The sequence below is a fragment of the Cannabis sativa genome, chromosome X (genome assembly GCF_029168945.1).
Source record: "Cannabis sativa cultivar Pink pepper isolate KNU-18-1 chromosome X, ASM2916894v1, whole genome shotgun sequence".
Classification (NCBI taxonomy): domain Eukaryota; kingdom Viridiplantae; phylum Streptophyta; class Magnoliopsida; order Rosales; family Cannabaceae; genus Cannabis; species Cannabis sativa.
Window position 1 is genome coordinate 16,793,045 of NC_083610.1, and position 27,042 is coordinate 16,820,086.

At 33.2% G+C, this 27,042-nt stretch overlaps 3 protein-coding genes across 3 annotated transcripts; 2 read left to right on the plus strand and 1 right to left on the minus strand.

Moving 5' to 3' along the window:
* Positions 1 to 14,456: 14,456 nt before the first annotated feature.
* LOC115702615 (protein LAZ1) lies at positions 14,457 to 20,925 on the plus strand. The gene is made up of 9 exons (XM_030630039.2): positions 14,457 to 14,737; positions 15,279 to 15,545; positions 15,652 to 15,708; positions 18,051 to 18,159; positions 18,740 to 18,924; positions 19,032 to 19,120; positions 19,447 to 19,708; positions 19,872 to 20,123; positions 20,302 to 20,925. Exons 2-9 carry the CDS (start codon positions 15,393 to 15,395, stop codon positions 20,653 to 20,655), a joined length of 1,461 nt encoding a protein of 486 aa, XP_030485899.1. The 5' UTR covers positions 14,457 to 14,737; positions 15,279 to 15,392; the 3' UTR covers positions 20,656 to 20,925.
* A 272-nt stretch (positions 20,926 to 21,197) lies between these two features.
* On the minus strand, positions 21,198 to 23,424 carry LOC115702625 (phosphoglycerate mutase-like protein 4). Its single transcript, XM_030630049.2, has 6 exons — positions 23,263 to 23,424; positions 23,086 to 23,166; positions 22,315 to 22,443; positions 22,115 to 22,177; positions 21,847 to 21,971; positions 21,198 to 21,698 (listed from the first exon to the last, which is right to left on the minus strand). Exons 1-6 carry the CDS (start codon positions 23,356 to 23,358, stop codon positions 21,506 to 21,508), a joined length of 687 nt encoding a protein of 228 aa, XP_030485909.2. The 5' UTR covers positions 23,359 to 23,424; the 3' UTR covers positions 21,198 to 21,505.
* A 134-nt stretch (positions 23,425 to 23,558) lies between these two features.
* Positions 23,559 to 26,365, plus strand: LOC115702605 (SEC1 family transport protein SLY1). The gene is made up of 2 exons (XM_030630027.2): positions 23,559 to 23,821; positions 24,095 to 26,365. The coding sequence occupies exons 1-2, from the start codon at positions 23,791 to 23,793 to the stop codon at positions 25,927 to 25,929; spliced, it is 1,866 nt and encodes a 621-aa protein (XP_030485887.1). The 5' UTR covers positions 23,559 to 23,790; the 3' UTR covers positions 25,930 to 26,365.
* The last annotated feature ends 677 nt before the right edge of the window (positions 26,366 to 27,042 follow it).

Below are 27,042 nucleotides of genomic sequence, written 5' to 3' on the forward strand. Positions count from 1 at the left end.
CCAGGAAATGTGGTTCCATCTGTTGCTCAAGATCACCTGAGCATTTTTCCTTCCAATTCTGCTTTGCCTAGTTATTCGATCCCATCAGTTGAATTGCTTTTATCTACTAGTGCAATTTCTTTTGTCACTATAGTTCCTTTATCCACAAACCCAATTTCTTTAGTCATTCATTTGGGGGAAAGTCGCTCATTATAAATAAAGAAGAAAAAGATTATGTGAAGCCCAAAAGAACCAAGCTCCTTGGGAGGGCAAAAAACTTAGGAGGCCACCTTATTTAGCAAGTATGAGTCTTCTTTAGAAAATTATCGAGTGGCTTCTTCTATGCTTGTGAGTTCAACTGCCCCTAGTTCTTCGTCCTGCTCTGTGGAACTTGTTACCCCACCCTCTGGAGTAGTTCCTCCTTTTTCGCATCAAGCTGAGCTGAGCAAGATTGTTTATAGCCTGACCCCTATTCAGTTTATGCCATAATCTCAGTGACAATTCACATTGAGAGTCAGATTAGTGACGTTGACTATGGGATTTATTGGGCCTAACTTGGTGACATCGAGCGCTGAAGCTCTTTAGAAACACCTTCAAGGTGGAGTAATGGATTCCCCTACTTTCATGCCTTCGGAGATTGATCACAGCATTTCGATTTTCACTATGCTCTATAATTTTCTCGAGCTCCATGCTCTCCATGTCTCTTCAATTTTTACTTGTACGTTTGACGTTCCTTTTAGTTTGCATATTATTCCTAAAACAAAGTCTTTCGACCTTCCAATGAGTTCTTCTATTTCTTGCTCTATCTCTATCATTTCCCTTTACTCCTCAAGACTGTTTCCACTACCTTTACTGTTATGGGCAATCCCATTGCCCCTAATTCACTTTGCTCTCCCAAGATTTCGACTTCTGGAGCTGAACAAACCACAACTCATACTTCTATCATCCCTTCTTCTTATTCTCCTCACCTATCTGCTACTTCTGAACTAATTAGAATTTCCATTCTTTTGAAGCCAAATCTTTATGTGCAGTGCCTTCTTGAAGTTGAAAATGAGAAGTGGCTCCAACTTCAGAAGGATGTCGAACATAGCCTCATGGCTCTATTCGACTTAGGTCTTGCTACCACTCAAAAGTTGTATTCCTCTCTCTATCCCCTATTCTTCTTCTGAGCATGAAGCATGCTGCAAGGAACTTGATGTGGTTGTGGAATCAAGCTATGCACTGAGTAGAGCTCGAGAACGACGAGAAGAAGCTGCTTTGTCTTCTGTTGTCAAGAATGAGCTCGATGTTGAAAAAAAGTCTTATAAGGATTCTTGTTCTCAAATAGAAGCTTTGAAAAAAGATTTAAAGAAAAAGTATAAGGTCTTGAAGAACAAAGAAGAACAACTTTTGAATAAGGAAAAAGGGATTTCCACATAGATTTAGGTGTTGTAACATAATAGAGTGGGCAATGTTACAACCAATGTGTGGTTCGAAAATGAGAGAGAGAGAGACTTTATAATATAGGAAAAAAGGCAATCTTTTCTAAAATTTTGAATTCTAAAGAAGAGTGTGTAGAACACTCTCTTATTTCCTTCTTCTTATATGCAAGTAAATAGTTATTTTCTTTCATTAATTAAATACAAAATAAAAAGAAAATACAAAAGGGAAACTAGCTTCCCTAGCCGCCCCATACACATAGTATTGGGCTAGATATTTCTATTTTGCATGTTTTGCCTAAGGGAAATTTACACTCTTTACTAACTTTTCCCCATGTATTACAAAAATACTGTGACCCGCCCAAATTTACGTTTTTACTGTTTTTTTTTAATTTCGGCAGTATACTGCCAAATTGTATATGTTATTGTTTTATTTTTTTTTTTGATTGATTGAGACATGGGCTCAAGTTATTTATTTAATTTTTTATTTTAATGGATGTAAAAATTATTATTTATTATTTTTAATATTTAATAATTATTATTTTTTGAGATAATTTAATAATTATTATTTTGATGAAAAGGTTGATGGGATGTGTCATAAAAGTGACATGTTTTACTTTTTCTTTTATTTAAATAAATTTAAAAATCACACCCCATGTCTCACTCTTTTTCTTTTATTTAAATAGATTTAAAAATCCCACTCCCATCTCTCACGATTCATCTTTTTCTTCATCTTTATCTTCTAGCTTTTCACATAAATCTCACCCCCATGTTCTAATATTCATCTTTTTCTTCAAGTTTTTTTTTTCTTCATCTTTATCGTTGTTTTAATATTGTTCTACTGTTGTTTTTCATGATTTTTTTTTTCATGTTCAGTTCTTCTTCTTCATCTTCTTTTCTTTTCTTCTTAAAAAAAAAAAAAATTTGAAGTTCTTAGTTATGTTTTTTTTTGAAAATATAAGAGTTAGTGTGGTTTTTTTTTTGTTCTAATTTTCTAGAACTTTCTTGCAAATATAGTGCATTTAGTATTGAGGATGTGCACAACATAGTTAATTTTTGATCATTTTTTTTCTTTTATTGTTTTATTTGTTTTAGTATTGTTTTAGTATTGTTTTACTATTGTTTTTCATGATTTATTTATTTGATGCCGATTTCACTGCCCTTGCTCCATCTCGCTGGAATTAATAGGTATTTTCTGGGTGTTCTCGTGTTGTTGTGATGGTTCTGTCTGTGAGTGTGGAAGATGGAGGCTATAAATACATTTATTCTTCGTTCTCTTTGGCTATTTTTGTGTTTTTTTTTTCTTTTGGTTCTCCTATAAATATATTTGACGAGCTCACTCACAAGAGAGTTTTGAGGTGTGTGTTTCTTTTATATTTTTCTAAGTAGTTATATTTGCTTCATTTGTTTTTGTGTTGTTTCAGTGTTATTTTAGTAGTTTTTTTTATTATAATTTTCTAGGAATAGACTTGCAAATATAGTTGATTTTGCATCTGGTGTTGAGGTTGTGCAGCAGATTGTTTGTTTTTTTTTAATCATTTTTTTCTTTTGTTTTGTTTGATTGTTTTAGTGTTGTTTTACCGTTGTTTTGCCATGATTATTTATTGACGTCGATTTTACTGCTTTTGTTCAATCTTGTCGGAATTAATGGTTATTTTCCGGTTGTCTTGGTGTTGTTGTGGTGGTTATGTCTGTGATTGTCAAAGATGGAGGCCTCATACTTTTGTTTTGGTATTGACAGTATAAAAGAAAAAAAAAAAGGAGGACAGTATAAATGTTAATTCTGCCGTGTGGCAGTAAAATTGAAAAGTATTACCCCGAACTCAGTATTTTTGTAAAATGCCCTTGCCTAATGAATGAAAAATCTTGTCATATTTTTATTTGGGAAATTTACAAAAATACTGTTTTTTTCCCAAATTTTACAATAATACTGCCACACGGCAATAATTTTTTTTTACTGTCCAAGCCCTTTTTTTTTTCTTTCATACTGTTCAGACCTAAAATATTTACTTTTATACTGTTAACAGTAACAAAGCACAAACGGCACCTCTTTCGTGGTTGGGGACGGACAAATCAACACCAAAACTATAGAAATATCAAGAAAAAACCATAAAATTCGGCGAAGAGAAAAAATTACTAAATCAACAACAAATCAAGAACGAAGAACAATATTTACATATATCATTCCTAAGAAACGATTAATAATGTACAATATAAAAATCAAGGTTGTTTTAAAGTTGTTTTTTATCTTATTAACACAAATTTATTGCTAATTATAGGGAAAAGCCCAATAATAAAAAAAGAACACCAGAAAACGATTTGTGTGCATTGTTTTGTAGTGTTATTTTACTGTTGTTTTAATATGAAAAAAAGGCCACGTAAATAAAATATTGTGAAAAATGACAGGACATGAAATCTATACCAGTTCTCATAAAGAACACCAGAAAACGATTGTGTGCGTTTTGTAATGTTATTTTACTATGAAAAAAAGGTCACGTAAATAAAATATTATGAAAAATGACAGGACATGGAATCTATATTAGTTCTCATAAAGAGCAATGGACAATGAGAAAAAGAACATAATTATTTTAAGAGAATGTGGCAATGCTCAAAAACAACACAACAATACTTGAAAACAACACAACAACAATAGAATCATACACATTGGAACACCAATCAGAAGAAGGAGGAGAGTCAAAAACAAGAGAATTTGAAAACGACAAATTTGACATAGTTGACTATGCGAAGCTGGTTGCTAAAAAAATAGTAGAACAACTTGAAAACAACAGAAAAAAACTAGATCCAGAAATCGACAACAACAACGTGAAGCTAATAACAGACAAACATCACCCAGAAGTAGAAAAAAGTCAAGCATACAAGGACAAGGAAACTCTGAAGAATTTCCTCAGCTACTACGCACAACCAAAGCGGAGGAAAACACCCACTGGAGGAAGGAGTATAGCCAATATTACTTCAATCAATGTTTATGAACCCATGGTATGTATAAAAATTGTATAATTGTAAACATCTATTTTTAAAACAAAATGAGATAGATGTCCGTTAGATGAGCCTTTTGGTGCCACGTAGGAGGATGATCTTACACGTGTACAAGATGATAGTCAACATTCATTTAGATTCTTTATATACATAATATATATTATCAAGGACCACCTAGAAGTAAAGTAGTCTCTATCTTTATTGCATTTGTGACACGTGTAACCAATTAGGACATTCCATCAATATTTTATACAACATGACAAACTCTCCAGTGATATTGGCTATAACCAGAAGTTACTACTCTAGAATGGTAGTATTCTGATCGGGTGTACTTAAATTCTCAATCCTAAAAAAAATAAAAGAAAACACTACTAAAAAAATACTACAATAACACAAAAAATTAAAGAATAACAAAAACAAGCATAAAAAAATAGAACAAAAATAAATGAAATCACACACCTCTACAACCATTTTCCCAATTATTTTCTCAACCACATTTGTTGATTGCACAATCTTTACTGGGGATTACCCTTTCCCTAAAATTTAACAAAACAAAACCAAAACAACAACAATACACAACATGAAAAAAAAAAAAACCAAAAATCATAGAATAAAAGAAACAAAAAAATCAACATGCAAAATGAGAACCCCAAATAATTTACAGAGAAATGAACAATACAATGAAAATGTAAAAAAACCCCTAAAACAACACAAGATCAATACGAAAATACCTTCACAGATTTAGGAGACTTCACAAACTCAGTCTCCAACTCAAAATCAGAGTCCGAGTTCTCCACAACAGTTCAAGGATGTTTTCCTCGAGTGTTCTTGGAAGTTCTAGCAGGTAGTTTTCTTTTAGGGGCAACATGAGAAGTAGAACTAGGATGATTATCTTTCAAATATTTCTTACCTATTGTTGGTTTGAGTTTCATTTTCTGGGATTGTTTTGGGGAATTTTTAGCAACAGGGGATGATGAGGATGAACGTGTAACTGCCATTTAGATCGAGGAGGAGTAGTATTTATAGAGAAAAAGGAACGAAAATGGAGAGAAAAATTAAAAGGAAAGCTTGAGAAGAAAATGTAATAACTAAATTTTTGGGAAAAAAACAGAAAAATACAAAAAAGGAAAAAAAATTACAAAAATACTTTGGGCCGGCCCATTAAACATTTATACAGTCCACATACAAATATTTACAAAAATACCACATTCACTAAGCCTTCAGCTGTACAGAGCGAACCATGAAAGTGAAAATACCGCGATCGTTTCAAAACTGCAAAACAACCAAAATGAAACCAAAACGATAAAAATACAACTATTAATTCTGGCGAAATCAACTGGAAAAGAAGACCTGCAATGATCTAAACAGAAAATGACGAAAAAAAATTAGAAAAACTGTGAAGAAACTGAAATTACACATTTGTTTTCTATTTTATTCGATCAAAATAACTCCCCTAATATCGAAATCTATATTCATGAAATGTAGATCTGTAACAAACAGATCTGGAGCTCCCACTAAATCCAAAACAATGTATTATGTGAAAAATTTAAAAAAAACCTCATGAATAATACATCTACGTTATATACAGTTGCATTTTGATTGATTACTGGTTTCCAATATATATATATTTTTAGAAACACAATAAGAAGAGTAAATTCGAATTAAGGTACAACCAGTTACGTATAAGTCAGTTTATTTTTTGTTTTGGTTGCATTATAGTTGCATTATCGTTTTATGTTAGTTTATATATTATGTAGGAATTTAATTTGACGGGGACTAAGAAATAGTAGTTATACATAGTAAGTTTTGTGCAAAATAGTTGCATATTAGTTTTATAATGAAATAACATATGCAAGTAGCAAAACTATAATAAAACTACAAAACAACTGTATACAAACTAAAATACAGGAAAAACTCTTTGAACATCAACATCCATTATATATCTCATTGTTACCCATTGATGATATAAAAATGGACAGGAAACAACTAGACAAAAAACATATTAAAAAAAAAATACATATAGAAGGTGTTTACACTATTAAAAAACTATGAAAAAACTATTACAAAATGAGAAATAATCAAATGAAGAAACTGAAATGAAAAACAATAAAACATCTCGAAAAATAAAAACAGAAAAAAAAACAACAAAATAAAACAGAAATTAAGACTAAACAAACAAAAATAAAAAACTCATAAAAAGAACAAAAAAATTAAACTAAAAAAAATAGAAGCCCTAAAAAATCAAACAAAACTAAAAGAAATGTTAAAGTGAAAAACCTAAAATAGTAAAATCGATAAACACAAAACACACTAATGTCAAATACGAAAAAAATTTCAAAAAGGGGGGAAACGAAAAAGAAACCGAAAACAAACCTGAGATCGAAGACCAGCTCCATCTTAATCATTTTTTAGCATTATCTTGATGAATTTTTTCCTGGGCAGCAACCTTTGATTTTTTTAGGAGGAGCTCGCTCACGTTTCGACAGTTGAGAAGCAAAATCGGAGTCATCGTCTTATTCCTATTAGCTACAGATTTCAACCCCATTTTAGAACTTTTCTTTGGCAAAGGGAGAGGAGAAGAGTTCAGCTATGGAGGTTTTATTTAAAAAAAAAAAAAAATTGAAAAGAAATTGAAAATAATAAAAAAAAAAAAAGGAAGAAGAGAAAAAGATAAGTGAATGATGTAAGGTGTGATTGATATAAGTCATCAATCAATGACGTGGCTGCATGGATGGAATTGATGTGTAAGTGGTATAATTGTAATAAAAGAAAGAGGAAATGTAAAAATGATGATGTAAGCGTGTAGGGGTTTTTTTGTAATAAATTGAGTAAATTAGATTTTTGATGTAAAAATTTCTAAATTTTTTTGAAAAGAAATATAAAACTACCCACACCTTGTAACCAGGTGAGAATGTAGTAGAAGAAGAAGATGAACAAGGATTATGGGAGAGTGGATTTATGGTAATGATTATATAACCTTTAAAATATTTGAAAATATTTTATAAAAAAAATAAAACCCAAAAAAGATATAAAAAGTTGTCATAAACAGTGACACAACAAGTCAAATCATCCATTTTTTAAAGCACTATTTTTTAAAAAAATAAAGAGGCTAAACCCCATGAAAATAGTAAGCCACATAATATATAAAAACATATAACAAATGGCAGTATACTGCCGAATAAATAAAAACTGTAAAAATGTAAATGTCAGCGTGTCACAGTATTTTTGTAATAAATGGAGAAAAGTTAGTACATCATGTAAATTTTCCTTTTTATTTTTACCATATTTTTTTTTGAAAATGGAATGCTTTATTAAGAAGAGCAATCGCTCGTAAGAATAGGCATCAATTCCATAGGCACATTGGAAATATACGTTCAACTAAGTATTTTTACCATATTTAATTAACTTTTTTATATTTAAACTAGTTTTAATTATATAATCATTTATTCATATCCAAATAGTTATTCTAATAAAACATAATTTAAATATTACTATTCATTATAACAACAAAATATCTTATTTAATAATTATACATTTATTCTCTCTTTCATCTAAATTTCATCAACTTAGTGAAAAATTCTCAAAACTGACAAATACAGTAATGTAAATTTTAATTGATTTAAATAACAATTATTGTAACATACTGTTAAATAATATTTTAAATAATATGAGGATCATGGACCTATAAAATCAAGCTTCTAATATATTTCTCATGACTCTAACTTATTAATTCCTCGTGTCTCTATTATTGACTCAAAACTGCACTCCAAATTTTATAAAACGCTCTATACATAATATAGATACGCTATAAATTCTTTATTATTTCTATAATAATCCTCTATAGATAGTCTATAGTTAATTGGAACTTAAAATTTTTGTTTTGCCCTTTCGTTATATTTTACTTAGTTGACATAATGATATTTTAGTAAACTAATTTTATTACTAAAATGAGTACTCAATCATTAAACGCTTCAACTAACCTCAAAGAAAACTGTCATTTCACTTCTAATATTATAGAAGATATAAATATTCATATTTATGACTAACATTCCTACTCAATTATGCTACCGAATTCGCAAGATGTAAGTATGAGCTAGTCCATAAGATAAACTAGTAACGAACAAGTCAAAGAACTCAAATAATAGAATTATCTTAAATCTTAATCATGTCAGGATTCAGATCCAATTGATCTATGATAAACTAAGTAATATTGACTTAGAATATATATAACGGTAAGATTATGATATTTACTCTACTGTAAATATCGGTCCAATCCAATATAAATCTACATATTCGATATCAAGTCTATTTTATCAATGCCTCGAAAAAAAGCATATCACTTGTTTTAGTGCAAATAAAATGCATCGTTGATTATCACGTCAATGTAAATATATAAATCTTTAGGCTTAAATATTCGAATCATATAGTAACAATTATTTTTTACTGTGAGGATATCACAATAATTGTGAATAGCTATACATTATGGACTTAATAGAATTTAAATATTAAGCATATAATCACGTAAAATAAAATGTGAACTAAGCAATTGACATAATCATAAGGGTGCGTTTAGAAAGCCACATTGTAATTGAATTTGTGTGTAATTGGAGGTAATTACACAATTTGACATGTTTGTCTGACCATGTAATTACACTGTGACTGTGTAATTTGAAGTAATTGAGGGGTTCCAATTACACTCTCCAATTCTCATGGCCCCCATGAGAATTGAATGTAATTACACTGTGTAATTACTAAAAACTTTCCATATTAAACATTAGCTACTAAAAAATATTATTTTTCCATGTAATTAGTAACTATTTTGCCAAACAAGATATTAGAAATTCATATGTAATTACCACCTCATATCCAAACACACCTTGCATTTTAAAATATAGTGTAATTACTAAACTGTGTAATTAACACCCTAGTAATTACACAGTTACTTCCAAACACTCCTTAAAAGATTTTCTATTTCTTTAAATAATATGATTACATAGAATGATTTTATTTACGACATAAATAAAATCATTCTATGTAATAGGAAGGCACAGAAGTAGGTAAATTTAAAGGCGAGGGTTAACCATACTCTGTCAGCCAAAAAAGTCAACCTTTAGGGCAAAGTCGACGTTTGCACAATAGTGAAGGTGACTTGAAGCTCAAAATCTGAGTTCTTCTTCCAACATTTCCTTATTCATTAGCTCACTATTATTGTCTTACTAAGATACACATTATAATCACAGAAACTGTCAGAATCTAAAGTCAATTATACTCAGTTGAGGCTTGATAATAGAAATAAGCTCAGAAAAAATTATAGTTCATTCCACTGAGATCAACACTATTGGTGCTATGGCCAAAGCATCTTTAGACTATTTTTTTTGGAGGAGAGAGCGATTACCTTTCAAGATAATTAAGGAATAATCGTGGAGATGCCTTGGCAAAAAATGTATACTTGACATGAGCCTATTTTGGAGATGAGGATTTAAATGAAAAATCCAATCACAGTGAAGAGCTCATCAACTCTTCCTCTGACTTTGATGATGACGAGCTCATGATCTCATCAGTTTTGAAAGGCAGGAAATATTGTGTGTCTGAACTCCCAATCTCATCGACTGTATCACCTTAAGTCAATTCTTATATTGTGGATGATCCTCCTAATTAGGTTATCGACCTTAAAGCGACCAACTCTTCTTCTAAGATGTGGCACGTGACTGTCTAGAGCTCGATCTTCACAATGTTCCTCTCATGGAAGAGCTTCAAACTCTTAGGCGTTTGGTTGGAAGGAATAAAAATATAGGAATGGGAATAGGAATAGAATGGAATATAATTTTAAATGCATAAAAAAATTGATAAAAAAATCATTAAATTTTTTTTCTTATTACATTGGAATGGTCATTCATGTAGGAATTTACTGTTTTAACCCTACACCAACAAAGCCAATAATATCAGTCTTAAGGTCAGAATTGACCTTTCCTTGTCTAAGTAAAACTTAGACCAATACGACCCCGTATTAACCCCACGACACCAATCTTGATGTCGTATGAAACCTTTGATTCAAAGACTCAATAGAAGAGTCTAGAATCCTAAACACTCAGACACAATTCACACACACACTCACAAACTCGAAACCCTAGCAGAGCAAGTTCTCTTTGAGAACTTGCTCGAATCTAGATCTGAAACCCAGATTCACACCCACACACACCCATAGCTTAGATTAGATGAGAGAAAAATGAAAAACAAGGAGAGAAAACACCAGAATTTGTTTCAGAGTTCACCCAAAACTGGGCTACGTCTCTGTCAAGCTCTTGTCAGAGATGAAAGCTTGATATCCACTATCACAAGGTTTGTTTACAAACTGTGGAGCTTCCTGTCACAGAAATCGATCAGGTAAGCTCGATTTCTTTCTTTACACTTTTTGTTTTTTTTTGTTGTTTTCTTTGTGTTTGTTCTCGATCTAACTCTCTTCTTTGTCTTCTTTGTGCATGTACTGCTTCTTCGAGCTTCTCACCATGAGATCTGGGTTCTCATGGTTGGATCTTGGAGCTGAAGACTCAAACTAGGGTTTATTCCTTCTCTCTCACTCTATTTCTTTCTAATCTGTGTTCTGTGTTGTAGATGTATGTTTATTTGCTTTGATCTGTGTATTTATAATGCTGTTGAGTCGGTTGATCAAAGCCTTAGGAGTTAGTTACAACTTTCAGTTGGAACTAACTACTAAGTCTTGATCCACTAGAGGCGAAGCCACCCTAGGATCGAGTCTTATTTGCTTTATTTTTGTTTGTAATTTGCTGATGTGGATATTTAGTGTAACAGGACTGGTTATAAGTGGATTTTATTTAACAATTCATTTATTTTTAAAATGGAATAACTATTGGAATGCTATTCTAATACTTTAAAATGCAACCAAACAAAGGAATGGAATAAAAATTGTTTCCTTTCCATTCCATTCCATTTCATTACCTCCAACCAAACCCCACCTTAAGTTTACTTAGTTGCGCTTGTCATCTCTTCTCTCCTCCTCCTATATAGGTTTCTTTTTACTCATTTTGTATGTTTTGCTTCTTTTTATCCATATTCTTTGCTTTCCTAGCTCTTGAATTACTGCTTTGATGACTTGCTTTAATATTCGCTACTTCTTTGCCTTTTCATCCATTTTGCCAATCTTCTTATACATAAAGATGGTGGGAACGTTATGCATGAACTTATTTATTCATTTCCACGCTTGCTTTTAACTTATCAGTTTAGATTGTTCTGTACTTCTAAACTTTACATGTTTCTTTTCTGCTAGTGGTCTGGATTCATCGTTCTTGGCTCGATAATAGGCACCTTTGAGCTATCTTGAAGCTTCAAAGAATAGCAACAAATTTTTGTATGCAGTTGATGTATCCAGGAATGTGTTCATTCAAGCTATCCAAAGGCTAAAAGACCTCAATGCTCAACATTGGGATCTTACCAATGGGCTCGAATTTCGCAAGAGGAGCCTTATTAGAAGTAAGTATTTGAAGGACATTACCTTTGTAAAATATTCTCGAACATGAATTTTTGGTAGTAACTGTAGACTTTTTGCAACTTGTTGTGGAGATCATTTGTCGATTTTTGATGAATAAAATAAACTCCTTGTATGTATTTTTTTGGATTGGCTCCTTAATTATAAATATATACATATTAATTAAAATTTCTCATAGTGTTGCTCAATGTTTGCCATTATTCTAGTTGTTGTATTTACTTCTCGTGCACTTTTTCCCTTCTGAATCATTTTGCCTCCTGGGTTAAGGACATTGCTCCTAGTATGAGCATTCTCTTGGTTCTTTAAATACTTGAATTTTTATATTTTAACCACACTCGTTGACCTTTTATCCCGAGCTATTAAATTTTGAGCTTCGCCGATTTTTTGGAGCTGACTTTCCAAATTGAATGCCTTAATTTTTGAACTCTGCAAAATAAGGCCAAAAACTGGACTTTACTAAACAAGCGAGAAAGCCAAGCTTTTCTTGAGCTATATTTTCAAAAAATTGTACTTTACTTCCAATTTCTTTCTTTGAATTCTTTTTTCTCTGAAGCTATGGGCAATAAATTGACTAAAAATCACACTATCACAAATATTCAAAATTAAAATAATAGCATTGTCTCAAAACAATCAAGATGTCACTCTATGTTGTTTGAAAGGTGAGTATGTGACACTAGGCTTCGTTCTATTGTTGCCCTACGCTTATGGGATGGCACTGCATAATCACAATCTAATGTGACTGCAAGATGCAAATATTGTTTGTTTTTTTTTTTTTTGAAAAAGACCATTTTACATATGATAAAATATGATATATTGGTCATTCCAAAAGATGTTCTTTAGTAGTTAAAAAATCTTCAATATATCAAAAAGTTGCGAACAAACTCTATTTAGCCACAACAAGATTACAATGTTATTTTTGAAAAATTACAAACCCAAATACAACTACTAACATGGGTATTAATGTGGCCGCTACTTAATAGCAACTACAGTAGAACCTCTATTTAAGAATACTCTATTCAAGAATAACCTCTAATTTGTTATAAAAAAATTAAGTCCCAATTTGGGCCAGTTATAAATAAGAATAACCTCTAAATTGTAATTAGTTATACATTTTCTAAGTCCCGTATTAACAAAGTATACTTCTATATAAGAATAATTACATCTTAATAAAATATATACATATGTTTTGTAAATTTATTTACATAAAATTAATAATTTTATTCCAATTGTAACATATGTATTACCATTATATTTACTCTAAAATAATTCTATTGTAATATAATATTAATAAGTATTTATTGTTATTATTGTTACATTGATATTTTTTAGTATTTTAATTTTTTTTTCTAGTATAACTCTATTTAGTTATAACCTCTCAATTAGAATATAATTTGCTTGGTCCCAAGTCTATTCTTGAATAGAGGTTCTACTGTACTACTAATTGGCAAGATGACAATATGAAGTTTAGTAAATGTGCCCCCAAGATGCAAATATGAAGTTTAGTAATATGATTTTTTTTTTTATTTAAGCGTTTATATATTACAACTATGTATAATTTGGAACTCGAATCCAGGATCTCCAACACACGTACCTTTCTATGACCACTTGAGCTAGGCTTAAGTAATTAAGTTTAGTAATATGATTAGGGATTTGTTCTTGATACTCAAAGGGAAATTTAATTTTCTATACTTACATATACCTAATATTTTATCCATAAACTAATACATATCGCCATTGAAAATATATGAGCACTTTATCTAAAACCCAAAAATACCTTTCTCATAACTCAACCCCATCTCTCTCTCTCTCTCTCTCTCTCTCTCTCTCTCTCTCTAAACCGAACCACAACCCAAAACCCCCCTCACCACCGTCCACAACGCCGCCCCCTCACCACTGTCCACAACGCCGGCCCCCTCCCAAACCAAAACCAAGCACTTCTCTCTCACCGCCTACCGCCTACACCGTCTGCCCCCTTTTTTTTGTCATTGTTTTTTTTTTTGTGTGTGATATATGATTTGGAGTATTAATAGGTATTGATTTTAGGGTTATAATGTATAATGTATATGTTTATGTGTGCGCCATGAGTTTTGTTAGATTTAGGTTCGATTTTAGGTTCAGATCTGCGATTTGGGAAAATCACAGTTTGGGGAAGACGATGGCCCGATGGGGTCCAATGGGCACCCCGATGGGGGGGTCCGATACTTGCGTGCTGGGAAAAAAATTTTGTTTGGGTCCGATGGGGACCCGATGGGGGGTCTGATGCATGTGCGTGTTTGGAAAAAATTTGTGGGTTCGACGGGTCTGATGGGGTTTGATGCATGTGCTGAAATGCGAGAGAGATAAAGTTAGAGTTATGAGAGAGGTATTTTTGAGCTTTAGATAAAGTAGTCATATATTTTTAATAGTAATATGCATTAGTTTAAAGATAAAATATTAGGTATATGTAACTATAGAAAATCAAATTTCTCTACTCAAAACTCAAAAGTCAACTAGTGGTAAGATTTTGTTATGATATTTACGAAATAATAGCAAATGGATACTTGTGGAAAAAATGACACAAATATGTGGAAGGCTAAAAACAAAACAATATCACAAAGACCAAATTGCAAAAAGAAAATTGATAGAGGACCAAAACAATAATAGTTCTGAAAAAACCCCAAATATGATGATATGAATTATTAGTCTCTTTTTTCTCCATTTATCGTCTTCTCCTGCTCTCCAGCTCCATCATCGCCTCCTGTTTCTTTCTCAAATTCACACGCAAACCCTAAATTCTCTCTCTGACGCTGCTCTAGTTGGCTCTTCTGCCCAACCCAACTCGCCGGTTCATCGCTTTCAGGTATCTTACTCTTTGTTCTTCATTTCTTATATGTTGATCAGAAAATGATATTACTGAACTTTAGATCCTTGTAAGTGAAAATGAAATCGTTACCTATAGGAGAATGCAGTCAATTCTTGATAGAGGTCATTAATGATAAGATAATCTATTTGTTCTCAAATATTTTATTAAATCACAATTCTTTGGCTGTTGAAAAGAGGTATATGTTTGCCTCTAACATTATGAATTATCTTGCGTTTCTTGTTTAGGAATATATATATAGATATCATATAAATATATAGACACCCATCCTTGTCTGTATGTTAAAACAATTTAGACAAAATCCATGCACCCTCCATAGCTCCGCCCTTGGACACTCTTTGTGGGCTAAGATTTTGAATAGTATGGATTGCTTATTTTTTAACCAAATTCTTAAGCTTTGTTTGTTGCATTTTCACTGAAGTGTATATGTGTGCTCACTGCTGTGTGATAGGATTATGCTATTTCCAAAGGTGATATATTAGATGGGATGATTATTGATAACTTCTCATCATGTAAGCAGGTTCATATTGTTTTTGCTCCATCTTGACTTTCTAGCCAGTGCTTTTCATCGAGGAGTTATTAGTTATGCTAGCATTTCATGTAAATATTGGACGGTGTGAAGTTTAGTTAGCTGATGAGGATCACAGCTGGATTAAATCTTTTTATTGAGTTGGGGTACTCACCTCCTACATGGGCAAGTTTAGTTGCAGGTGGCTTTGTTCTTGTCACTCTTACTCTTTCACTTTACCTTTTATTTGAGCACCTTTCTGCGTACAAGAATCCTGAGGTAGATATACACACATCCTCGATAAACAGCTGCTTAGTTTCCCTTTTTCTGTTCTTTTCTTGCGTAAGCACTGATTATCTTGTTTGATATTTTCCTCAACACTCAGGAACAAAAATTCTTAATTGCTGTCATACTCATGGTTCCCTGCTATTCAGTAGAATCTGTAAGTTCCGTACAGACCTCCATTGCACTGCATTAGTATAATATTTTAAATCCTCATATAGAAATTTTTTATAATTCTCAAGTAGCTGAATTTATTTGACAAGGTTACTATTTCTTTTTTGTACCCTGGATAAACATTTGACTGTATTACTTAGCTTTTCCTCATTTTAAAGACATTGTTTTTGCTACGAACTCACACACCCCAATTGAATCTATCTTTCAAAATATATCACCAAAATTCTGTTTTTTTCAAATTTATATATATATTATTCATTTCAAATATATAATATTAATATATACACATCACATAAAAAATAAATGTTTAAAGCTAAAACAATTAATAAAATATATTTAGCGTAATGAATAGTATCCTATAAATGTAAAGTATGAACAGTAAATTTTAAAGAAGTTTCAAAATGAAAGAGTTTAATTTAAAGCATCTGATGTAGTGCGTCTTAGTTGGTTTTTTAAATATTTTAAAGAATCTCTATTAAATAGAATATCTAATGAGAGTGATCTAGGCCTTTTTTTTTTAAAGATAGAGACAAAGTTAACCTATCATAGACTGACCTCCTCCCAAACTTTATTTGGGAGCCTCACATATGGTGGAGAAAAACCGTGGTTACAAACTATGTTATATCATTCAACCAGAAAGCATAAATAAGACTAAAAAAAATAAATAAACACAAACATGAATCAAAATTTCTACTGTCTATGATTTCAAATGTAAGATAAGACTCCATTCTCTGATCAAATCTTGAAAAGGTGTCCCCTCGAACCCTTTTGACTTAATAACCATGTAGCATTATAGCAATCCAGAATTTAATCATTCCCCATTCAGCCCCATTTTCAATTCCTTCAAAGATCCTCTCATTTCATTCCAACCAAACACCTCAAAATACCGCCAAGATTGATGTTGTCCACAACTTTGTGGTTCTTCAATCTCCTTCCAATTTACACATAATCAATTGGCTGCATGTTTGGGTCATACACCATTCAATCCCAAACTCACCCAGCCATCTATCCTTGCCTACAGGATGTTACTAAAAGAACACTCCAAGAACAAATGGGGAGAAGATTCTCCATTCTTTCAGCAACATACACACCAAGTCGGAGATACTAACTGATAGGGTCTTCCATTTTGTAATGTCTCATGGAACCTTATCAATCAATATTAGCCAACCAGAAACTTTTATTTTGGATGGTAAGCAACTTTTCCACACTTCTTGGGGTCATTAGTCTTCCTTAGATACAAAGTTGGAAACCAAACAACTAAAAGTAGACCTACAAGAGAAAATTCCACTGGTGTTTTGTTTTCAAACTCTAGAATCTTCAAGTAATACATAAATTGGTTTTTGCTCTAAAATATTCAATAGTGACACAAAGCTGTTTACTTCCCTGTCCATTAAATTCATCTTGAATTGAAGATTCCACCATGCATTTGAACTAGACATCCCTGGTCCTTCACCAATTGCCTTGTGCTTTTGTTCTTACCCACAGAAACTCGAGCTAAGTTAGGGTATAGTTGCTCTAGTGCAAACTCCCCTGACCATGCATCCTCCAAAACTCGATACGAACACCATTCCCAACCTTGAAATTAACCAGATTCAAGAAGATATCATACAATGATGCAATGCTTTTCCAACGGCCTTTGTTTGTTAGCCTTTCTCCCTTCCTTGTATCCCGGAAATTATAAGCTGCCCCATGTCATCTTTTGATAACTTTGTGCCATAATACTTTTGATAACTCATAGGCACATAATAAACCATAAGATTGACGTGAATCAACTTAACAGAGAGAAATATAAAGAAATAAAGTAAAGCAAGAAAAGATTAAAGTTAAATAAAATTAAAATCACAAAGACAAAAGAACCAAATATCAACCAATGAACAGTACATACATAGTCAAAATAGGTAACAAAACCAAAACATTTTCTTCACTCTTTTATATATGTCATGGATAGATACATTTATATATATATTATAGGTATTTTTCCCTTCTGGATTAACTAGTATAGGTATGTATATAACTTTCCCTCATTTACTATCTCACTTTTATGCTGCTTTGTAGATAGGTAATGGAATGTTTTATAATTTACCAAAATGGTTTGTAAAAAGGGTTGTTAGTTTGTAAACTTTGTTACATGTTTTCTGAAGTGTCTACATATGACTATGTTTCAGTATAATCAGTTCATTTAGGTTCATTTTCTGTATTAAATATCACAAAGTTTCTTAATTTGCTTTTGTTTGAAATTACTAGACTATACATGCCACCTAGCTTCTTGATAGTTGATTTTATGTTGTCGTTGTTTTTAACTTTCTTCTAATGTCACTTAATTGACAGTTTGTATCATTGGTGCATCCATCAATTGGTGTTGACTGTGGAATACTTCGAGATTGTTACGAATCATTTGCCATGTATTGCTTTGGAAGATATCTCGTCGCGTGCTTAGGTATGTCGTATCATGATCTTTTAATGATATAGAAAAACTTATATTTTGAAATGTGATTTCTTTTCTGCAGAATGCAAGTAATACTTTTTAGGTTTTGGGTTTTTGAGGGGTGGATTTTTCAGCTCAAGCAAGAGCCACAGTGGGATGATTTAAAGATTATTATGGCAATACTAGCTGAATCCTTTATTTTTTTTTTAAAGCAATACTAGGTGAATCATTGAATTTTTTGAAATACCAGAACTGGTAGTTATAAAGCAATTATGTGTTCAAACAGTGATTAGAAATTTTCATATCTTCTATTTACTATTGATATGTTTGCAGGGTTTAAGATAAAAGTGATTTTAATTTTCAGAAGCACAAAGACAGCAACTTTCCTTTTATACTCTAGTCTCTAGTTTCAATGTAATGATGCTGCACTGGTGACTTTACATGGACATCATTCAAAATTTATTATCCTTTATTGTTGTTTCTTTGTCAATGGTATTTTGGATGTTTAACTTGGATTGCTGCCACTTTTAGCCAGAAAAGATTTATGATGAAACCTTTCTTTTTGATTTTTTTTCCCTCTTTTGTTTTTAAGGTGGGGAGGAGAGGACTATAGAATTTATGGAACGACAAGGGCGTGCAAGTTCTAAGACTCCTCTATTAGAACACAATTTGGAAAAGGGAACAGTAAAGCATCCTTTTCCAATGAACTATTTTCTAAAGCCATGGAAACTTGGCCAATGGTTTTACCAGATTATCAAATTTGGAATTGTTCAGTATGTATGTTTGCTGTCACTCTGAAAATTATTATCACTTTTCTTAGTGTGTTTTCCAACTCCCCCCTTCATGCAGAATTGTAGATTTTTATATTTTCTTTCATTTTGCAGATGTTAATCAAGACTCTAAGTGCTGTTTTAGCTGTAATTCTTGAAGCCTTCGGTGTATATTGTGAAGGAGAATTTAAATTGGGCTGTGGGTAAGATATTTTAACATAAAGAAAATCTCAGGGATTTGTTAAATTCTACTTCGGTGAGCTAATTTTTCTGATGTTTTTAGTAGATTTTGTTTTGCTTAAAAAAATCTCGGGTATTTTATTTGTCATTGGCAGCAATTTGGAATTGTCCTATTTATACTATTGTGATTGGGAAAAAAAAAACTAAAGATAAGCAATTTCTATTTTTCTTTCATGGGAGAAGTCTGTACAATCTTGTTAGTTGCACAGTTAAACTAGCAGAAAAAGAAGTCATGGCATCTAACTTGTTATCAGAAACTAATGGCTTTTGCTCTCTATTTACTTTGCAGGTATCCTTATATTGCGGTTGTTCTGAATTTTAGTCAGTCATGGGCGTTGTATTGCCTAGTTCAATTCTATACTGTTACAAAGGATGAATTATCTCACATAAAACCTCTGTACAAGTTTTTGACTTTTAAATCAATTGTGTTTTTGACCTGGTGGCAAGGTGTGGCAATCGCTGTTCTCTATGCCCTTGGTTTGTTCAAAAGTCCGATAGCTCAAGGCTTACAATTAAAGTCAAGCGTCCAAGACTTCATTATTTGTATAGAGGTAAGTGTTGTCTTTGTGTCAGAAATATCCTTTATTACAATAAATAGGGAATTGCTTCCTGTTTCTATATCTAATGTATTCCGCTCCTTCCCTTTATTTTTTTGATGCATCCCCTTTTCTACAAAATGGTTTTACTCAACATATATGTGTTCCTCTAGTGCAGATGTGCATTGCTTCTATGGTTCACCTTTATGTGTTTCCTGCAAAACCATATGAGGTAATGGGAGAAAGGTTTCCCGGAAGTGTTGCAGTTCTTGGAGACTACGCTTCTGTTGACGGTCCTTTAGATCCTGATGAGGTTAGAGACAGTGAACGCCCAACAAAGCTTCGACTTCCTTCCCCTGATATTCATGGCAAGAGTGGTATGTCGATCAGAGAAAGTGTTCGGGATGTTTTTATTGGTGGTGGGGAATATGTAAGTTTCTTACTGTATTGCTAACTGTATATTAAAAGTGAAACTTCAAGTTTCTTTTGTCATGCTGGGCATTCTGGTTCACTATAGCCGGGTACTTGATTCTGAGAGCTAAAATAACTGTCTGATTGGGTCTTGCCATTTACTTTAACGTTGAATTACCTGTTTGTCTCCGTTACAGATTGTGAATGATGTGAAGTTCACGGTAACTCAGGCAGTGGAGCCAGTTGAGAAGGGTATCACAAAGTTCAACCAGAAATTACATAAGATCTCTGAAAACATTAAGAGACATGACAAGGAAAAAAGAAGAACAAAGGATGACAGTTTCATTGCATCACCTCCAGCACGGAGGGTGATTCGTGGAATAGATGATCCCCTGTTGAATGGGAGCATTAGCGATAGTGGGGTTGTTAGGGGAAAGAAGCATCGCAAAAAATCAGGATACACCAGTGCAGAAAGCGGAGGAGAGAGCAGTAGTGATCAAAGCTACGGTGGGTATCAGATTAGAGGCCGAAGATGGCTCACAAAAGACTAATTGGAAGGAAAACTCATTGAATCAGAAAATGAGGATTCAAATGCCAGGGGCATGCCTTTAACATTTGGCCATGGTCCAGTGATTTGCTACTCATGGGCAAGAAGCAGCTTAGCATGTTTTTACCAATGCCGGAGTTGGCTTCACCTTGGTGCTGTGGTTCTTGATCTGAATTCATCTGCTGTAATGATGATGATGCAGTACATTTTTTTGTAGGTTTCTATAATTTTCTGTACAGAACTTCCCTGTGAATTAGGGGCTTGTTTATAGAAATATATGGGCTCGTTTGGAACGCCGTATTAGGTCGTATTGTATTGTATTGTATTATATTGAATTGTATTTTATGCAATATTTTTATGTAAAACTATATGTGGTATTAACTTTTATGGACACCTAAATATATAATATTTTAGTATAAATTAAAGTTTAATATAGTATTATATAAAAATATGATATATAATCCAATTCAATATAATACAATACAATACAATACGACCTAATACGACGTTCCAAACGAGCCCTATAATTCTTATTGTGTGCTTGAGTGAGAATGTTCAAATACTTGTATTTAATCGTTCCAAAGGACATACATAAGCCAATGAACTATTTTTGGAATTAAGACGTCGAACAAGTTCTTCCCCATGATCTTTCATGCTTAAAAGCGTTATAATACTCTTGGTTATCTTATATAGTTAGCAATTGACATGTCATGTTGGCATGATTAGACACTGCATTAAGCATTATTAGACAGTAGCCTATGATCAACAATACCAAAGCTGGGAAATTTTCAGTAGAGAATCTACTAAGAGAAAACAACAATTTGCAAACTTCAGATTTTGAGGGGTCTTTTCTATTATATAACTGCCCTGAGCTCTGCAGTTTGCAGTGCAAATTTCCTGTGCTGGGACAAGATAGGAGGGGTTCTAACTGCTTGAATTCTTGATTCCAAGCTATCACAGTTGGGTCCTGTGTGTTGCTTAGCAGCATTAAGTATTGTTTGAAGGATTTGAAGAGGGTCACCATGGCCCACAACCAATACTGTACACCTGCAAAATTCATCATCTGTTAATATGATGGAAAAAGCTAAGACTTTGCAACTACAAACAATAATCATGATGAAAAAACCAACAGAAAGGGTATGATGACTTCATGTTTATGCAGTTAAAAGATGCAAAAACATGAAGAGTGATTTACCCCTGAAACTGTGCCTCAATTGTTGCAAGAGCCCTTGTGAGTCTAGCCACAACATCATCAACGCTTTCTCCACCTTCTGGCCTGTTCAATGGGTCATTCTCATCGAGAGCCCATATCTCTGCATACTGTTTATAATAAGATTAAATGTTAAATGATATTAAGAAGACCACATGAAAAGAAAATGGTGAAAACTTGATTTGACTTCATATCTCTGTTAAGAAAACTTCAAATGAAAACTAACTAGAGTTAAAGATTTCTTTTATATTACCTTGTCATGTGACTTTAGTTCAAATGAAGGGCCAAAGTAACGCTCCCTAAGATCTTCTATAACCTGTCCAACAAAATAAAGTTTATTGACTATGATGATTTTATCAAGATGACTAATAAATATTCTTGAACTTCTACCCTAGTAGTAATGCTTCTTATCAGTAAAATTCTAACTTTTCCAAAAGGGGTGAAATGGCTTACCTTGCATTGATCGCCTTCGAATGGAATGCCAAGAACAGATGCTACTAGTTTAGCAGTATGAGTTGTTCTTGAAAATGGAGAGTAACAAATGCGAATGTTTTCGAGTGGGATGTTATTTTCCTTCAGTTCCTGCAAATGTAGCAAAAGTCCACAAAAAGAATTAAACTTCATTCTATCTAACAGATTATAAAACCCCATCAGCAGAAGTATCAAAAATATGAATCCTGATACTAAAAATAATCATATTTGGTTGAACAAACCATCAAAAATTATACTATCAGACCATAATAAACAATTTTGTGACTATAAATTTATATTATACGATCATTATGGTCACACATTGTAACTTCAATATGGTTATTTATTTTACTAAAAAAATTCATATTGTTAGTTTGGCAAATTTCGCCCGTGACACTCATTGCTCCCCAAAAAAACCATTAAAGAAAAAAAAAAAACTCTATAATCAGTTTTCTCATTCCCTAACCACTAGCTAATTAACTTAAGAAGAACATCATGACACAAAAACTTGCATTGATTGACAGTAGAGTAGAGACCCTTTAACCAAAGACAGAACAAGTTTATGTAGATCTAAATGTAACTTCTAAACAATGTTGTAAATAATTTCAACCCCAATGAAGTTGACATAAACTAACAAAACTGAATTATATGTTATAATATTTTAAATAAATAGAGCATATAACACATGTTATTATATTAAAAAAAATGGACATTATAATAATTAAATCTCGAGCATAGTACCAACAAGTATACCTTTTGGAACAATTGTCCAGCCATTTGTGCTTGGTTTACACCTTCCGATGCCAATTCATATTCTGGGCAAATCCCATTTTCCTGCAGGTACGAACTTCATCGTTAAAACATCTCTATCAAAATACCAAATACCAACACACTTGTCTCCACACATAAATAATTATTAAAAAAAAATACCAGAGATGAAACGATGAGGCCTCTCTCGTTTGGAATGCTCTTGCCATGCCTCAAAACCCAGTATCTGTTTTTCAAAAACGACGTCGTCGATTCCATTCCGGTTCAGTGTCCTCTTCACTCTTAACTAAGCTAAACTCAGATGCGCTTCCGAAATCTTAGAACGGTTTTCTCCGCTCTTCTTCAGCAATAGAAATAATATGTATGAAATATTCATTCCTCATTGGTTGGGTTTCAACCCACGTACGTTTTCTGACCAATCATATTTCTCAAAAGTTTACCATAGTCAATTCCGAGTAGTTTTTCCATTTTTAATTACACGTGTCGTTACATGAGTGGATAATAATATAATTTGTAAAGAAACCTGCCGTATAGGAATATAATCCTCATATTATTTTCTTACATCTATGTCCTGCACGAGGTTCGACCGTTCGATTCGACGTTCAGAGGGTTCTCTCCCGAAAATTTGAGAGCTTTGGAAAAGCAAGCTTCGTCTTCAACTGAACTAGCTGAGATTTCAGATCTCCGGAAATGGCCCTCAATCTTCGTCAAAGACAAACAGGTGAGCTTTGAATCTTTCTTTGGGTCTTTTTTTGGTCCCTAACTTGATTTAGATCTCGTTTTGGAATCAATTTCAGAACTTAAACCAAAAACCCTGTAGTTTTTTTTTATTATTGAACTCATGTCAATTAAGGACTCAATTATGAAATGCTATGGATTTTTAGCGGTACATGTTTATGTGTATATATGTTATGTATTTTGAGTTTGTTTTAAATTGGTTATGAATTTCGTGTGTTTGAGATATTGAATTTGATTTGAGAATTTTTGAATTCAGAATGTATTATTCGAATGTTGAATATGAACCAACCCGTGAACGCAACGGGAACAGCTAACGAAGAGGTTTACAAGATCTTGATCTATGATAGATTTTGCCAAAATATCCTTTCACCATTGATTCATGTTAAAGATCTTCGCAAACATGGTGTCACCCTTTACTTTCTTATCGACAAAGATCGAAAACCGGTCCTTGATGTTCCTGCTGTCTACTTCGTTCAACCCAGTCCGGTTAATATCCAGAGAATCATTGCTGATGCCTCTAAATCACTCTATGATAGTTTCCACTTAAATTTCTCATCTTCAATTCCTCGCCCGCTACTCGAGGATCTGGCTTCTGGGACTCTGAATTCCGATTCAATTGATCGGATTTCAAAGGTGCACGATCAATATTTGGAATTTGTGACACTGGAGGATAATTTGTTCTCATTGGCACAGAAATCCAGTTATGTCCAGCTGAACGATCCATCTGCAGGCGATCGAGAGATTGAGGAGATTGTTGAGAAGATAGCTGGTGGGTTGTTCTGTGTTTTGGCCACTCTTGGAGTGGTGCCAATCATAAGGTGTCCGCGTGGAGGTCCTGCAGAGATGGTTGCATCTGCATTGGATCAGAGGCTTCGTGATCACTTGTTGTCTAAGAATAATTTATTTACTGAAGGTGGGAACTTCGCGAGCTCTTTCCAGCGTCCAATTTTGTGCATATTTGATCGGAATTTTGAGTTGTCTGTTGGGATACAGCATGATTTTAGGTACCGTCCTTTAGTGCATGATGTGCTTGGATTGAAGCTAAATAGGTTGACTGTCCCGGGTGAAAAGGGTGGAACAAAGTCTTTTGAGTTGGATTCTTCAGATCTTTTTTGGGTAGCAAATGGATCTCTGGAGTTTCCAGAAGTGGCAGTGGAGATTGAGACCCAGCTGAACAAGTATAAGAAAGATGTTGATGATGTCAATCGAAGAACTGGTGGAACTGATGGAGCTGAGTTTGACGGGACTGACATGATTGGAAACACTAAACATTTGATGAATGCTGTGAACTCACTTCCAGAATTGACTGAGAGGAAGCAGGTAATTGATAAGCACACAAACATTGCAACTGTGTTGTTGGGTGAGATCAAGGAGAGGTCTCTTGATTCTTATGCAAAAAAGGAGAATGATATGATTGTCAGAGGGGGAATTGATCGGCATGATCTTCTAGGTGTACTTAGAGGTAAAGGGACTAAGTTGGATAAGCTGAGGTTTGCCATCATGTATCTTATTTCTTCAGAAAGCATGAATCAAGCAGAAGTGGAGGCTGTGGAAGCTGCCCTTAGGGAGTCTGAAGTTGATACTTGTGCATTTCAGTATGTAAAGAAGATCAAATCACTGAATGTCTCATTGGCATCTGCCAATTCTGCTAGCAGAAGCAACATTGTTGACTGGGCCGAGAAACTATATGGGCAGTCAATCAGTGCTGTGACAGCAGGCGTGAAGAATCTTTTGTCAAATGATAGGCAGTTGGCGTTGACAAGAACAGTGGATGCCTTGATGGAGGGGAAGCCAAATCCAGAAGTTGATTCTTACCTTGTTTTTGATCCTCGTGCTCCAAAGTCAAGTTCTGGATCTACTAGCAGCCATTTGAAAGGACCTTTTAAGGAAGCTATTGTATTCATGATTGGTGGTGGTAATTATGTTGAATATGGGAGCCTGCAAGAGCTCGTGCAGCGTCAACAGCCTGCCAAGCATGTTATATACGGAACAACAGAATTACTGACCGGAGAGGAGTTTGTGGAACAGCTTTCATTGTTGGGTCAAAAAATGGGATTGGGTGGTGCTCCTGCTTCTGCTTCAACACAGTAAGACAACCCATGCTTACATAAGAATCTTAATTACACAATCTCATGGTCAGAGGATAAGAAGGTTGGCCATCTGAATTCGAAGATGCACTGGTGAACAAAGTCAGAGATTTTTGACGCAGGTTGTCATTTTACGATGCTTGGAAGCTTGGCAAATGTGCTTTCTTGTTTTGTAAGGCCTGTATGACGATTCTCAGACAGGACTCACTGTCAATGAGGTTTGGAAGAACTGCCATTTGATTTGGTAATCTTCACTTTTTGGATTAGTTTTGTATTCATAAGTTTCTGTGCTTAAAAATTTGGTCTTCCCTGTTCTTTGATTTAATTGAAAGCCTTACCTTATAAGTTTATCGTCCAAATCTTCAGATGAGTGTATTGTTGCAAATTAGTATTTGTGTTAAACGAACCATATTGTTATTGAAAATAGTTACAACCACAAATATCTCAAGGGTACAATTTCTTACAATTTGTTTTAACTTCCCTGCAACTTTGATGACAGCCACTCATGGATGCTGACAATTTCTGCAAAAAAAAAAAAAACTTTGCTTTTTGCATTATATGACAATTGTAGTGAGAGAGAAAATTCTATATACAAATTTAGGAATGGGAAACTAAAATAAATGTTAAGATGTCCATTCAAACTTTCGTGAAGATGTCCCTAATTGTTCTTAAATCTTCACTAAATTTGTAGAAATCAAATCTTGTTGAATTTTCAGTCGAACAAAATGACAATTAATTTTGATTTGTTTAGCTATGTCATGAAATATGAAGAGCAACTTAGTTATCACGTGACAATTCTGTTGTTACATATTATTTCAGACACAAACTGCCCATAACTCTATCTCCTATTCTACATCAGATGTTTGCTACTCTTCCATGAAACTATATTTGTTTGCTTTTTTAGCTTATTGAGTTGAAATTAACTTAGTAGTGAAAAGTAATTTGTCACTTGATTCTCTGGTCAGAGAAAAAAGTAAATTGATATTGTAAATTTTACTGATCCAACATTGAGCTTGAATTGATTTTGAAAAAAGTAACATTATTGAAAAAAGCAAATTGCTATTTTAAATGGTAAAGGAAATGAAGAGTTTTTAATTATTTTAACGTAGGGGTAGAC